Source organism: Aulostomus chinensis, chromosome 4 (assembly GCF_037954235.1).
Source record: "Aulostomus chinensis isolate RoL2024-O1b breed Wild chromosome 4, RoL_Achi_v1.0, whole genome shotgun sequence".
Classification (NCBI taxonomy): domain Eukaryota; kingdom Metazoa; phylum Chordata; class Actinopteri; order Syngnathiformes; family Aulostomidae; genus Aulostomus; species Aulostomus chinensis.
In genome coordinates this window covers 9,883,683-9,897,275 of record NC_141323.1, presented here as the reverse complement: position 1 = coordinate 9,897,275, position 13,593 = coordinate 9,883,683, and the positions used below count along the sequence as shown (strand labels likewise).

Genomic DNA, 13,593 nt, shown 5'->3' with positions numbered 1-13,593 from the left:
AAAGTGTAGTGTTTTCTCAAAGTACTCCAACATTTTTCCCCTTGCTGATGATGAAACGACAACTTGGTTATCCAATTTTCATGCCAACATTTCCTCCGTCCTACTGCACTCTTGTATTTGTCATGGGAGGTCAGAGTGCTGCTTCATATCCCTTTCACTGGTCATTTAATTGTCTTCATGGAGATTAAAATATACGGAGGCCACAAAATAATAAAAAGATTTATCTACTTGCATGGTGCCTCTTGAACGATATAAAAATAATCAAGCCTGATCGAAGCGGACTGGCAGCAGCGATGGCGTCGGTGTGCTTCAAATACATGTAACCACTTAAAGAAAGACAAGCTTTTATTTTGTAAATACATAAACACATTCCAACATGACAAAATCGACTGAAATGCTGCTGCGCGCACGTGTGAACGTTTTCTTTGTGTATTCATGGCTGTAACTCATAGCCCAGCGGGTCGAGTCCTTGGTCCAACAGAGACAAAGACGACTCCCTCAACTTCTGAAGAAACCTCCTCAGCTCCTCCTTGGAGAAAACCTGGATGTTTGGAGGAGGAGAGACAGAGAGAGAATCTTTTCATTGCTACTCCGTGTGTTTGCCAACACCAACACTTAAACTATGATATCTCCTGTGAACCAACGTGACCAGCAGCAGCAGGTCAGAGAAGCCCTCTGGTTACCTGGTAGAGCCGGTGCTGGTCACACGAGATGATGTCAGCAAGTCGCAGCGCCTCCTGGTGCCTGGAGGCGCTCTGCAGCACGCTCAGTAACAAGAAACTGAGACGAGGCAGACACAGTGAGCGCAGCGCCGCCATCTGGTGGCTGCGCTCTGAATCCTCCTCCGAGTCCTGTGAAGGCAATTTAACAAACAAATCAATGGAGCCTTGCAGGATTGAGTCGTGAAACCTGGAAATAGGTTGACCTCATAGAACAGGTGGTCCCATCCTCTCAGCCAGTCAGGGTCAAGACTGGCTGCTGCTTGGAGACTGAAGACTTCAACCAAACCCAACAAAATTCCAGTTTTAAACTTGTTTTTCACTCCTCAACCAAGTTTGGGTTAGCATTGATGCGAGGTAATGAGAGCTATAAAGTAGTATCACTTTTCTGCAAAGACTGAATTTCTGTAAAGCGTCACACTTTTCCTTTAAGCATCCAGAGCTCCTGAGCGCTGGTGGGACCCTCACCTGTCTGGTGTCCACCATCCATCCTCCATTGACAAACAGCAGCACGTTGTAGATTCGCTCTTTCACGTCTTCAGTCAGGACATCCAGGCGACTGGACCAGGCAGACAGGGCGGCCTGGGACCCACACAAACACACATTGCAGAATTTCAACTCTCTTTCTGTCCACAAGAGTGCAGTACAAAACAAAACCACCAAGAGAGAAACCGCTCCTTCCAAACAGGGTGTTTTCGATCGCTCTCTTTCCACTTGAGTCCGACTCTAACCGTCCGCCGCCGTCGTCACGATGAGCTCATCCAACACTGTTTCAGCTCTTTTTTCTCCTGTACCCTGGCTCCTGCGTGGCTTCTTCTTCTGTGAGGTTTAATGGCTGCTTAAAGGTGCGTTACTGACTGTTCATATCTAAATATTACTTGTTTATATATGTTGGAAATACATTGATATCATATATCTATAGATATATATTGATAATATATGCAATATTCTTGGACAGCCCTGGTGTGTGTGTGTGTGTGTGTATTACCTGGTATTCTTTCTCTCTCATCTCATTGGCTACTTGCTCTGTGAATTTGGCCTCTGAGGCAGGCGCAGGCCTCTGGGGGGCGGAGCCACTGTGGCTGAACCAATCAGTGAAGGCCTCATGGGCTTCCTGTCAGACAAGAAATAATCGAATAAAATCCGCCCACCGCGAGGAGACTGCTTGTTAGCAGAAGCCAACAACAGCGGTTTGTTTGTGTCCAGGGCTCAGAAGCATTTCTATCTCCATTTTTACGTTAATTTGGGGAACATTTTCCCAACATTCTGTGTAGCTTTCATTTACACATGAAAATAAACACAGAAATCCTCGCCATAATGAAAGGAAAGCTCCACAGTGTGGTACAGACCAGGTAGGCTCTGATGCACAGGTGTTCACGGACGGCGTTGTCGTCCTCAGCCGTTAAGGGCGTGGAGTGACCGCCCGCCGTCCACTGGTGGAACACCTCCCTCACTGAATCGGCAGGAAGTTTAGAGAACACTGCTTTGGCTGCATCATGTTTCTGCAGGGCTGAGCAAGAGAGATGGAAGCGATGCATCATGGTCTCAATCTCATCCCTGATGGCTAATAATCAATCAAGCAAGATGTAAACAACATAAATAAATAAAGAAGAAGAACCCCCAGAAGCCTGTCGGTCTAAAACAACTCAACATTACAAATACCCAGAAACTTCCTCATGATGGCGTTGGACTGCTTGATGGCCTCAACTCGATGGGCGGGGTCAAACAGCAACCACTCGATGACATCAATCTTCTTTTGGTCCTCCTGTCAGAGCACAGCAGCACAGTCACTCCACGCGCTCCCAACTTTAGCTTTCTTTTAAAAACAACAGCTCTATCCAGTCGTAGTTTGGTGGGCCAGGTGACCTGGCTGAGCACCTTGGTCGTTCCCGTCTCCAGCGTCTGGCTGTGGTGTGTGAACTCTCGCTCGTCTCTCTCTCTCACCGTCTCTACCACCAGTTTGGTGACGGCAGCGACGTCCAGACCTGCAAAAACAAATTCTCAGTTTGACACTCTTTTTTCCTGGCATCCCTGTGGACGTTTGAATGTTTCCTTCTCACCAGCATCAGTGGCGAGCTGCAGGCAGTGGGGGCGGGCCTCTGGCTGGGTGACGGTCTCCAAAAAGGCAGCATACTGAGCAGTGGCGAGCTCGGCGGGTAGCTGGCTTACATAGCTCGCCACGAGAGAAGTCTGATGATCCCGAATGAGGAGGGCGATATAAGCCTTCAGCACATCCACAAACACCTCCTCCTGAGACAGGAAGCACAGGAAAGACAAACAGGTCAGCTGACGTCAACGGCAGAAGATGGATGAGCAAAAATAGGAGACGCATGCTAGTTAGCTTAGCACAGTGAGTGGTCGTGCTACTTTACCTTCAGCGCCAAACCCAAAGTGCGGAAAAACAGCAGCAGGTGAGTCATGAAACGTAACAGGTGTGAGGGGAGGGTTTTAGAGTCCGTCAGCCAATCAGAAAACTCCTCCAGAAGTCCTGTGAGGAACACAGAGGGAGGTTTAGGAGCCGTTTGTCAACATCCAGAATGACGTGGTTATTGTATGTATTTGGCAGGGGTCAGAGGTCATAGGTGAGGGGGTCTTACCATCCAGGTCTCCAAGGATAACATATTTCTGGATGATGTGGTAATGTTCTCTTGTCTCCTCCAACACTCTCTACAATCATACACACACTAGATGAGGCTGGTTTAATGGCGGATTCAGTCATGTGACTTTTGAGTCCGTGTGAGCTTCACCTTTGACTCTGAAGCTTGAAGTTCCTCAAACACCTTCTCCATGGTCCAGCTGAGGAGGGGACAGAGAAAACGAGTCAGAGGAGCTCAGAAACAGGCTTTTATCAACTCAGTGAACGCTGTGCTCCTGACAAAATGTGTGTGTGTGTGTGTGTGTGTCTCATACTTGGCCTCCAGGTATTCCCGTGGCAGCATTTCCACTTCCTGGTGGGCCATACCAGATGACAGCAGTTCCTTTTCAACCAGCGAGTCCACCATCACTTTGAAGTACCCCCACACACAGTCCTCCCACGATTCACAAACTGCCAGGACCTAACACACACACACACACACACACACACACACACACACACTTGGTTTCTGACGACATGGAGCTTTTGAGAATGATAACATTTAGCTGAAATCATCATTACATTACCGGCTTGAGGTTTCCACTCAGGCTGGCGTAGATGGCTCTCTCGTATCGGTTCAACTGCTCCTGAAACACACACACACACACACACACACACACACTGATTATGTTCAACATGTTTTAAAAACTGTGTTCACAAATCTTCGAGGGGAAAAAGCAAATATTTTAGGTTTTAATGTTACACACAGCAGTTTGCTTTGTGCAGTGACTAAAACAATGTAAAAGAAAAAATTCTGAATGAGTATGTGAAACACTACAGGCCCATGAAGCCATAAAAAGATACTGCGCGCGCGTGTGTGTGTGTGTGTGTGTGTGTGTGTGTGTGTGGTACCTCCTCAGCCATCCTCCAGCAGCAGGCCTTCCAGATTCCTCGGTGAGGATTTCCTTCAACAGGCTTCAACTCAATGCTGCCTGCAAGCACAAGAGATGCATGTGAACAGCATGCAAGTCTACTGTGTGTGTGTGTGTGTGTGTGTGTGGGGGGGGGGGGGGCATTAATGGAACCACTTGTCCTTGTGGTCCAGAGACTCGAAGATCGTCAACTTATCACCTGCATCCCTGGTGATTGTCGGTCACACATGTGACAGAGTTTAAGACTTTTCAAGTGTTGCTTTTCGTGTCATCATAGAAACGTTTACTGGACTACCAGAGAAACGCAACGACGCCATGTTGGCCGACGAATCAAACGCTGCAAAAATCTCATGTTCATGGAGGTGAGAAGTTACCTGAGGTCATGTTGGGATCGTGGTAGAGTTTCCAGCCTTCCAGAGTTGCTGCTCTCCAGGCCTGACCACAGCGCTTACACAGCCTCTGAGCCTACACACACACACACACACACACACTCTTGAGGAAATGAGTCCTAATTACTGCATCATTAGCTTTACTTTTAGTTAATTCCATTAAAGTGATCAAAGTACTGTGAAAGGCAGCACATTAAGATGCAGATTCGTGACTTGATTCGTTTCTCCACTCCACTCAAGATGCTTCTACTGTGAATGGAGCTTGGATTCGATCAGCTGCAGTCAGTCTGCCACTCTGGCCTTTTCTCATGTTAGGACACAGACAGATCAACCCTTTCTCCACAGCATTACTGGCCAAGATAGCGAGCGTTCTTCTGGAGGGAACGTTTGCCGGCCCCACTGGATTCAGTCGTAATAAAGTGATCGAGTCGTGGATAAACGGTCCCTCTACCTCGTCGATCATCCCTGCTCTGATCAGGGTGAACAGGTTCTTCAGTAGCCGGGCGTCATCCTCTCTGTCCAGGTCAGCCAGGGGTCGCTGCTGCCGATGAGGAGCATCTGGGTCCTGAACACACACACACACAAACACACTTTGTAGTAAGACACGCTCAGAATGAGGATGTGTGCTCCTCTGTTAACTGTCCTCACCAGCTCAGTGACCAGAGGGACAGTGAAGGCAGCGCCACTCTTCCTCCTCAGCTTCAGCGCATTGAGAGTGTTCTCCCTAACACACACACACACACACACACACACACACACCAGCACTGTTGAGTAAACCAGAACACACACCTCTTACGGCTGACTTGATATCTAGAGATGGTCAGGAACTCACCAGCAGACATTTTTTGCGTAATATTCAATGTTGTCAGAAAAATCTCCAATCTGGTCCTTGGCGATGCTCTCCAGCCAATCAACAACCAGCTGCAACACAGTGACATGGCAGTGAGGAACTGGCCTCCAGCGGCCACCATCACTGTAGTTCCCACACACACTTGACTCTCGCTGTCCTCCTGCTCTCCCGTGTCCTGTCAGTCCGTGAGTGGCAGAGCTGCAGGACGGCGTTTCTTACCTGGCTCTGGCGTATGACGGCATCCCGCTGAAAAAGCTGCTCCATCACCACTTTCTCACTCTCACTGGGAACCTACACACACAGTTACAAACATCACATCACACAAACACACATCACATTTATGGTGGCAGCTCCACTGCGTCTTTGGGAGCCATCACGGTCTGACTGGACACTCACTACCAGGTCTGTCATCATGTCGTCCTCCATTGCCAACTGGACCCGATCCCTGCAGAGACAGACAGCTGATCAGTCATAGAGAGGCGGGCGGCCAGTCTGACAGGTGGTCCTGCAGACAGACAGGTGGTCCTGCAGACAGACAGCTACCTGTAGAGGGAGGCGATGAGTCTCCAGGAGCAGCTCTCCTGCTGCAGCAGCCAGCGGACCCCTGCTGTTTTACTGTTCTGCCCCGCTCGTAGGACCACCCACTGCAGCACGTCCACCTGAGACATGATGAAGGACAGAAGCTGAGCTGGCGGGAGGCTCAGGATCTTTAAAACAGCCAAACTGAGTCTTCGTCTGATTGGTTTCTGTCACGGGAGAGATTTCTAGTGACCGACTTCTCGGCTGTCAGCCGATGCCTTCGCTGACCAGGCAGCTAAAACAAAATGTCCCCTACATGCTTGATATCTCAGGTTTGATGCCAGCGATATCCGTGGGCCACAGGCTTCATGTTTTTGGGTTGTCCGTCTAATTCTCATTACTGCGTTATATCTGGAACACTTTAGGGGAACTTCTTGAAATTTGCCAAAGGGTTCCTTGAACAAACCTTTTCCTGGCAAAGCGTCTGGTAATCCTCCAACAGCTCAAACACAGCAGACGAAGAATGTTTCAGAAAGGAAGCCAGGAACTCTGGGAAAAGGCTGGCAGCCGCTGAAAGGACCAAAAACTCTCCAGTGTCAACTGTTGCGTCGATCACAGCATAAAAGAAGGAGCATGGGTGCGTTTGTTTCACTCACCAGCCTCGCCGGGGTCGTCCTCCTTCAGTAGGGCGGAGCTGAGGTTCGTGATGTCGTCTGTGAAGGTGAGGCTGGTGTTCTCCAGACCCGAAACAGGAGACGTGTACATGCTGTTTGTCCAATCGCTGTCATCTAAATTCTACACACAGATACACAACATTGTTAATTTGATCATGCAACACATCTCCATCAGTGACCTCCTGTACAAATGTGTCTCATCATGGACGACATTTGTTTATGGATTTGTTCTTGAGAGGCTCATGAGGAATTCATCAAGGTGTCTCTATTTTTTAAAAAAAGCCTCACCAGACTGCCAAGTGCATTTCTGGGCGTGTGTGTGTATCGAGGTGTTCGACCTCCTGGAGCCAAAATGGAAGAAACATCTGGAATCCTGGGAGTTACTGAGAGTGAGAGAGAGAGAGAGAGTCATGAGGTGAGAGGTCTGGTTGTGTGTGTGTGTGTGTGTGTGTGTCCTACCAGCTTGTCTGAACAGAGAAGCAGGAGTGTTCTTTGTCAGCGAGCGGGCTGGTGTTACCGTGGAAGCAACAGGGCTGGCAGCTGAGGGGACTGGGAGCAAGAGTCAAGAACACAACGGTCCCCACGTTTCCAACTCATCAGTGAATGCTGGCAGTTCATGGAGCTTCTTTAAACTGACCACATCAATCATGTCAAGTCTCACAACTGCTGCGAGAAAACCTACAATGCAACACGGGTTCCAAGGATACAAGCCACCTTCTTCCTCCTCCTGCGGGCAGCGATCGTCACCTCATCGTCTCGGACCACCGGAGACAGGAGCTCACTCTGCCCCCTGCAGGACAACAGCAGTGTTACACCACAGGCGGGACAACAGGCTGCTGCTGCAGGTTCTGTTGTCATGAACCCATCGGAGGCTGACCATTACTCAGCTCCGTTCACTTTGACTGAATAAAATCGGGTTAGTAAACACCGACGGAGCAAAGTTCTTCAAAGATGAATCGATCTGCTCCTCAAATGACGGATCCAGTTTCTTACTTGGTTGTAACGAAAAAACTCTTTCAGAGTTGCAGTAAATATGAATTTGAACGCTCGCGCGGTGGCGACTTACTTGAAATGCTGCTAAAAGTTTGAAAAAGAAAAAAGTTTAACTAGAAGAGGGAAGGCAGTTGCACCACTGAGGGTTCAGTCAGCCGAGGTGAGACCTGTTAGCATGAACTGCTGTGCCAGCCGGGAATCGATTGTTGGAACTTCCTGCTTGACAACCATCCACAAAAACATTGGCATTCTTGTGCACTGATGTGACGTTAAACTTGACGTGATAGGACAGAAGGAGTTGGAAGATATTTTTTTTTCTAAAACGACATTAAAGAGAGCTACCAAGAAGATCGATGCGTGCTAAATTGTTAGGAAACACACGCAGCTCCTTTTTACAGCCAAATTCTGGCAGTTAATCGCCTTAAAAAGATTTAACAGAACCAGCACTTCGTTCCGCCTTTAGTTTGTCAATTACATGTCATGAGCTTTAATTTCTGGTCGGTAACGACTTTATTAGAACACAAACAAGTCCTGTTACAGACTAGTGATTAGCCTGCTAGCATCCCGAATGGTAACCAACGGCTGCGTTAGCACAGTTGGGCCTGCTAACAGGAAAATGAGCAGAACCGGAACAAGCGAGCTCGAATATAAACTGACGACCAGTCTAACTAAGAGCAGGTAACACAGATCTGAACACTGCCAGGAGTAAAAGCGGATTCAAACGTAAAAAGTAACTGTACCAGTCCATCGTAGTGAGCTGACAGTTCCCGCTTCACGAGGTTTAATGCTTTCTTCTTCGTGGCGACATTAATGGTCGTTTTCAAGGTGCGTTCAAGTGCTGTAGCTCCACTGCGAGGATGGTTGCTGGTCAGGAGCTGAAAATTAAAAAAAAAAAAAAAGGAACGTGTGAGGAAATAATCTACGATCAATAGCAATGGTGGTGACTTTATTTCACTCTTTATTTTTTCTCCAACATTTAGTCACGGATTCTTGGTCGCTGTTTGTTTTGTTCTGGGTGATGTCCACTTCTGGAAAGAATTCATGAGAGTAATGACGTCTCATATCAACTGAAATCTCACGTGATATTGGGATTATATAATCTGTTAACAAAGCCAATTTTGTTCATAATTTTGCAGGGTGTTTGAGTCCAGTTCACTCAGTTTTCCGGGAGTCGTGTGTCCTCCTGACCACAAGACGGCGCTGTCGCCCCACGCTCTCACACTTTAAACAGCTTTTACGAGGGGAAGCAGGAACACACAGGGATGCTGTTATCCAGAAATCACCGCCGGCTCGCCTTATCGGGAGGGAAGACAGAAAACCCTGAGGGAAAGATACGGGAATTTTTCACTGCAGAGGCCTTGACTGGAGCTTTTAGTTCCCGGGAGACATTCCCAGACACCGCGGCAACCTTCGGAGCGAGACAGACAGAACAGGAGGTAGACGCGGGGAGAGAAAGACTGGAGATGAAGACTCCAGGTAAGAAACTTTTCTGGCTGCGTGGCAGAATGAGAGAGACAGACAGGCAGAGAGGCAGGCAGACAGACAGACATGCTATGCAGTCTCTTGTTCGAGGAAAATGAGCAGAATCAGAGCTCAAGACGGCGTTGAAAACTACGAGTTCAAGTGAAACTCACCAGCAACGACGCGCTTTAGTGCGAATTAGCTCCTTAACGCTGAGCGCATCGCACCGAGTGGTTGGAGTGAGCTGACCGAGGTGGCAGCAGCCGGGGGCTGAACCTGCTCCACGCCCCGGAGCAGAGATCCTCTCCCCTCTGGGAGTTCACACTGAAAGGGTGTTTTAGAGAAGGCACTGGAGACTCCTGATGCTAAAGCAGTTACACCACATCTATAACATGACACAGCAGTTTATCACGCACCGTCCAGCTTCAGCCGCAGCTACAGGGCTGAAATCCCCAGACAGGTCAGTGTGACCAAACTGCTGATGATATAGAGACACTTCTTATGTCAGATTGAAATGTGTGGCCACAGTTTATAACTTGTCCCCTCGATTTGATTAATTCATGGCCACGAGTTGTCTTCTTCCAAACACATCAAGTTGCGTGAACACGTTATCTCATCCTGCGGTCACGAACGAAACAGAGCGTGGGCACCAGCTCCCTCGCCTCCTGGCCTTAAACGAATTAGCTTAACTGTGCAAGTTGCATCACACGCCCCGCTTTTACATTCTGTGTTGCTATGGCGACTGCAAGGCTATGAACTTTTCCTCAAGAAGATGAAATGTGCGCAAGTAAGTTGATAGAAGATGAATAGAGAAGCATCATCACACACAAACAGCCAACACAAATGAATACTGGAGGAAGGGCCAACATCTCCGTCCTGAAACGGGTGAAATCTTCGTCCTCCACTGAAGCCAAGCGCGTGGTGTGGAGTGCTGTGAGGACCTGCTCAATGCCTTCCGCTGTTCTTCTCTGTCTCTGCAGTGTAAACAAGCAGCCCCGATCAGTTGGACGAAGCTCAGTCGAGGAGGCAACATGGTGGAGAGGCTGGTCAGTTTATCAGCCAACAGGCGCATCATCGCCGGCCTGCTGGTCAACCTGCTGTCCTCCATCTGCATCGTCTTCATCAACAAGTGGATCTATGTGCACTATGGCTTCCCCAACATGACCCTGACCCTCGTTCACTTCGTGGTCACCTGGCTGGGACTCTACGTCTGCCAGAAGATGGACATGTTCTCTCCAAAAAGCCTCCCGATCCGCAGGATCGTGTGGTTGGCCCTCAGCTTCTGTGGGTTTGTGGCCTTCACCAACCTGTCCCTGCAGAACAACTCCATCGGAACCTACCAGCTGGCGAAAGCCATGACCACCCCCGTCATCATCCTCATCCAGACCACCTACTACAAGAAGACCTTCTCCACCAAGATTAAACTCACTCTGGTGAGGAGTTTCAGTCGTGCCACACTTGGTTTCCCACCAACACCAGCCTCAGGGGTCCTGTCGCAGCATCCTGCTGGTTATTTATCAAAGGAACACAAGTTTTAGGAGAAGCCTCTGCTCATTGTCCTCAGAGATGGACGAGAAGAGCGAGAGAGAGACGCTTCTCCAGACATGGCAGTTTTTTCCAAGGAGGTTTCAGGGCTGCGTGGGGGGGGGGGGGGGTTGGAGGCTTGTGCTCGTAGTACTGAACGTTGTTTGGCTCTTCAGCCTTCCTGCTTGCTGTTGCTCGTGTGGACTCACGGCTGTGGGTTTCTGTCCGTCCCTCCAGGTGCCCATAACGTTAGGAGTGATCCTGAACTCCTACTACGACGTGCGGTTCAACATGCTGGGGACGGTGTTTGCATCGCTGGGCGTTCTGGTGACCTCCCTGTATCAAGTGGTGGGTGAGCTGACCGCGTTCTCAGAGGAGGTTTCTGTGAGATCAGCAGCAATGAAGTCAACATCTGTTTGTCTCTGTGGCAGTGGGTGGGAGCGAAGCAACACGAGCTCCAGGTCAACTCCATGCAGCTGCTCTACTATCAGGTACGGCCGGACAGGGAGTAGCAGCAGGTTCTGATCCTGGAACAGCTCTGAGTACTGACCCTGTCACGGGACGCTCAGATGGTGGATGTTCTGGTTCAGCCCCGGGACAAACATGTCAAAACGTCATTCCAGGACTTGAGTTTGGATTCATTTAGATTTGTATTTTTCGTGTGTACAGACGTTTAAGATAATTATGGGTCGTGAAACTGGGAGGTCGTGTACTGACGACTGTCACCGTGTGCTGAGGCTAACGCTACCGACTGTCCCGTCAGGCTCCGCTGTCCTCGGGCTTCCTGCTCTGTATCGTCCCCGTGTTTGAGCCACTGACAGGAGATGGAGGAATATTTGGACCCTGGTCTCTGCCTGCGCTGGTCAGTGTCAAAACACACACACGCACACACACAAACACACACAGACACACACCTCGTCATTTAAACGGCAGATTTTGCCTTGAATAACTAAACATTGAAATTCAGTGATTGGAGATTGTCCAGTCTTTCACTGGCCTGAGTTGGAACCCTGTCATGTGACAAGAGTAGCAAAGTCCTCCTCTCGTTGCCTAGGTGACGGTGGTGTTCTCAGGTGTGGTTGCGTTCCTGGTCAACCTGTCCATCTACTGGATCATCGGAAACACTTCCGCGGTGACGTATCCTCAGATCGCAGTGGGGAGGTGGAGACCTGCGCGGGTCTGAGGGGAGGTCAGACGGGTTGGAGGGGTCGAGGTCGAGGTCCCGGTCGGGTTCTACCCTTGGACCATGAACCAAATCAGAGACGTTGGTCACGTAGTCAGGATTTTTTTGCGTCTGCGGTGTCTTGTGGAGGGTTGAGGACTTTCCTTGGTGTTGTTTTTACTGGGTTTCTTCAGAAGGATTCTGGTGTTTGTTATTCCGCATCAGTTCCATGTCAGGATTTTCCGCTGTTGTTGTTTTCCTGAGTCCAAACTCCAGATACAACATGTTTGGTCACTTTAAGTTCTGCATCACCCTGATTGGAGGATACGTGCTCTTCCAGGACCCGCTGTCGCTCAATCAGGTGAGACTTCCTGTTCCACCAGCAACATTCTGGCTCAAACCCAGTAAATATTCCCGTCAATCCCTCTTTCCTGTCCCATCTTCCGGTGTCTCTCCCAGGCTTTGGGGATCCTTTGTACTCTGGCTGGAATTCTGTCGTACACTCACATCAAGCTGATGGAGCAGGAGGAGGGGAAGAGCCGGCTGGCCCAGAGACCATAGGCTGGCTCACCTGCAATCAACTGCATGGACTCAGAGACCTCTTTATATGTATTTTATTATGAGTATTTTTCTATGAGAGTAACGGCGTTCATTGAGATGTCCTGACAGGACGGTCGCGGCAGCACTTCCTCCGCCGCTTTCACTCTTCCCATGGTCCTTCACTCCACCACACCTCGACTGTACATCTCCAGAGACACTGACGCTCCTGACAGCAGGGCCCTTTTTTAGCAGCTAAGCCTTGGACACTGTGTTAACTTGACGAAACATCTGTGGTTTTCATCCAGCATGGATAAACCTTTATTTAAACAGCTGTTAGAGAGACACGAAACGTCGTCCAGGAACTCCTGCTGATGATGGGATGGACGACCCACCAGACGGCAACCAATCAAACGGAGACTCCAGGTTTACGTCGATTTTGTTTACGGTTTGGCAGAGGGAAGCAACTACGATGGAGCTCTTACAACTGCGGTATTTCACACTCCTCAGGCGGGGGTCAAACCCTCGTCTGCTGGAGGCGGGTACAAACTATTAGTAATAACAGGGCTCGACTACGAGGGTTTTGCTCGCGTTTGTGTTTTCAAGTAGATGTGTGCAACTGTCAAATGTATTTCAAAGCAACGTGTGAAATAAAGAGATGTTGAAAAATTCTCCCCAAGCTGCTTCCTCTCTGCAGCAGCCTGTCACGGTGACCTTTGACCACCAACATCCTCTCAGTTCATCCTTGAGTGCCTTTTCTCCCAGGAGCTCGAGAGATGCGGCGCTCATATGAAGAGACAGTGACCTTCAATGTCCTTGTAAAAAACACAGGTGAGTTCGAGGTGAGTTAGCAGGAGCTGGACTTTTCTGAAGTTAATTGGAAATGTGACCAATCAATGTGTTCCTTCTTTGCGTTCACACTTATTTTGTAAACTGTCAGAAGCCAAAGTATCTGGAACCACCGTGTCGACCACTGGTGGAAGAATTTTATTTCACAAGTTATGTTTTGTAGAAAGCATAGATAGTTTGTCTGAGATATGGTAGCTCAAAGTGCTCATGAAGAACACCCAGCACCTACAGGTCACAGTGCTGACTGTGTGGGACAGTGGCAGGTTCTAAAACTTCAGAGTTCTGCCTTGAGTCCAACTGTACATTCACTGGAGCTGTGGAGGAGAACGTGAACACGGCTGAATCAAGGACAACCACACCCAGAGTGTCATGTTCCCATGAAGAGCTCCTCTGTTCAGCTGCTCTGCAA

General features: G+C 49.1%; 2 protein-coding genes across 5 annotated transcripts; one reads left to right on the top strand and one right to left on the bottom strand.

Annotated features, from left to right (window-relative positions):
- Positions 1-343: 343 nt before the first annotated feature.
- On the bottom strand, positions 344-8,535 carry nup107 (nucleoporin 107). Its single transcript, XM_086201672.1, has 27 exons — positions 8,392-8,535; positions 7,366-7,448; positions 7,118-7,207; positions 6,947-7,041; positions 6,641-6,779; positions 6,451-6,554; positions 6,009-6,124; positions 5,862-5,910; positions 5,685-5,756; positions 5,448-5,536; positions 5,264-5,339; positions 5,067-5,180; positions 4,601-4,691; positions 4,207-4,286; positions 3,882-3,941; positions 3,630-3,775; positions 3,467-3,515; positions 3,317-3,386; positions 3,092-3,207; positions 2,780-2,969; positions 2,598-2,704; positions 2,382-2,484; positions 2,069-2,229; positions 1,708-1,833; positions 1,188-1,301; positions 684-851; positions 344-541 (listed from the first exon to the last, which is right to left on the bottom strand). The coding sequence occupies exons 1-27, from the start codon at positions 8,397-8,399 to the stop codon at positions 434-436; spliced, it is 2,724 nt and encodes a 907-aa protein (XP_086057798.1). The 5' UTR covers positions 8,400-8,535; the 3' UTR covers positions 344-433.
- On the top strand, positions 7,362-12,993 carry slc35e3 (solute carrier family 35 member E3). 4 transcript variants are annotated; one of them, XM_086201674.1, is made up of 9 exons: positions 7,362-7,574; positions 8,788-9,127; positions 10,093-10,545; positions 10,874-10,984; positions 11,068-11,127; positions 11,400-11,498; positions 11,691-11,773; positions 12,075-12,159; positions 12,258-12,993. In XM_086201674.1, exons 3-9 carry the CDS (start codon positions 10,144-10,146, stop codon positions 12,357-12,359), a joined length of 942 nt encoding a protein of 313 aa, XP_086057800.1. In that variant the 5' UTR covers positions 7,362-7,574; positions 8,788-9,127; positions 10,093-10,143; the 3' UTR covers positions 12,360-12,993. The 4 variants fall into 4 exon arrangements, with proteins under 4 accessions (XP_086057800.1, XP_086057801.1, XP_086057799.1 ...); XM_086201675.1 differs by lacking the exon at positions 7,362-7,574 and adding an exon at positions 7,669-7,811; XM_086201673.1 differs by lacking the exon at positions 7,362-7,574 and adding an exon at positions 7,965-8,329.
- Positions 12,994-13,593: the final 600 nt, after the last annotated feature.

Bases quoted from the DNA above. Each gene is read 5' to 3' on its own strand.
- nup107 (XM_086201672.1), bottom strand. The intron at 7,042-7,117 runs GTAGGACACACA...TCTCACTCTCAG, and splicing joins TTCTCTGTTCAGACAAGCTG to TAACTCCCAGGATTCCAGAT. The intron at 2,230-2,381 runs GTATTTGTAATG...TCTCTTGCTCAG, and splicing joins CATCATGAGGAAGTTTCTGG to CCCTGCAGAAACATGATGCA.
- slc35e3 (XM_086201674.1), top strand. From the start codon at position 10,144: ATGGTGGAGAGGCTGGTCAGTTTATCAGCCAACAGGCGCATCATCGCC. The intron at 10,985-11,067 runs GTGGGTGAGCTG...TCTCTGTGGCAG, and splicing joins TGACCTCCCTGTATCAAGTG to TGGGTGGGAGCGAAGCAACA. The intron at 12,160-12,257 runs GTGAGACTTCCT...TGTCTCTCCCAG, and splicing joins ACCCGCTGTCGCTCAATCAG to GCTTTGGGGATCCTTTGTAC.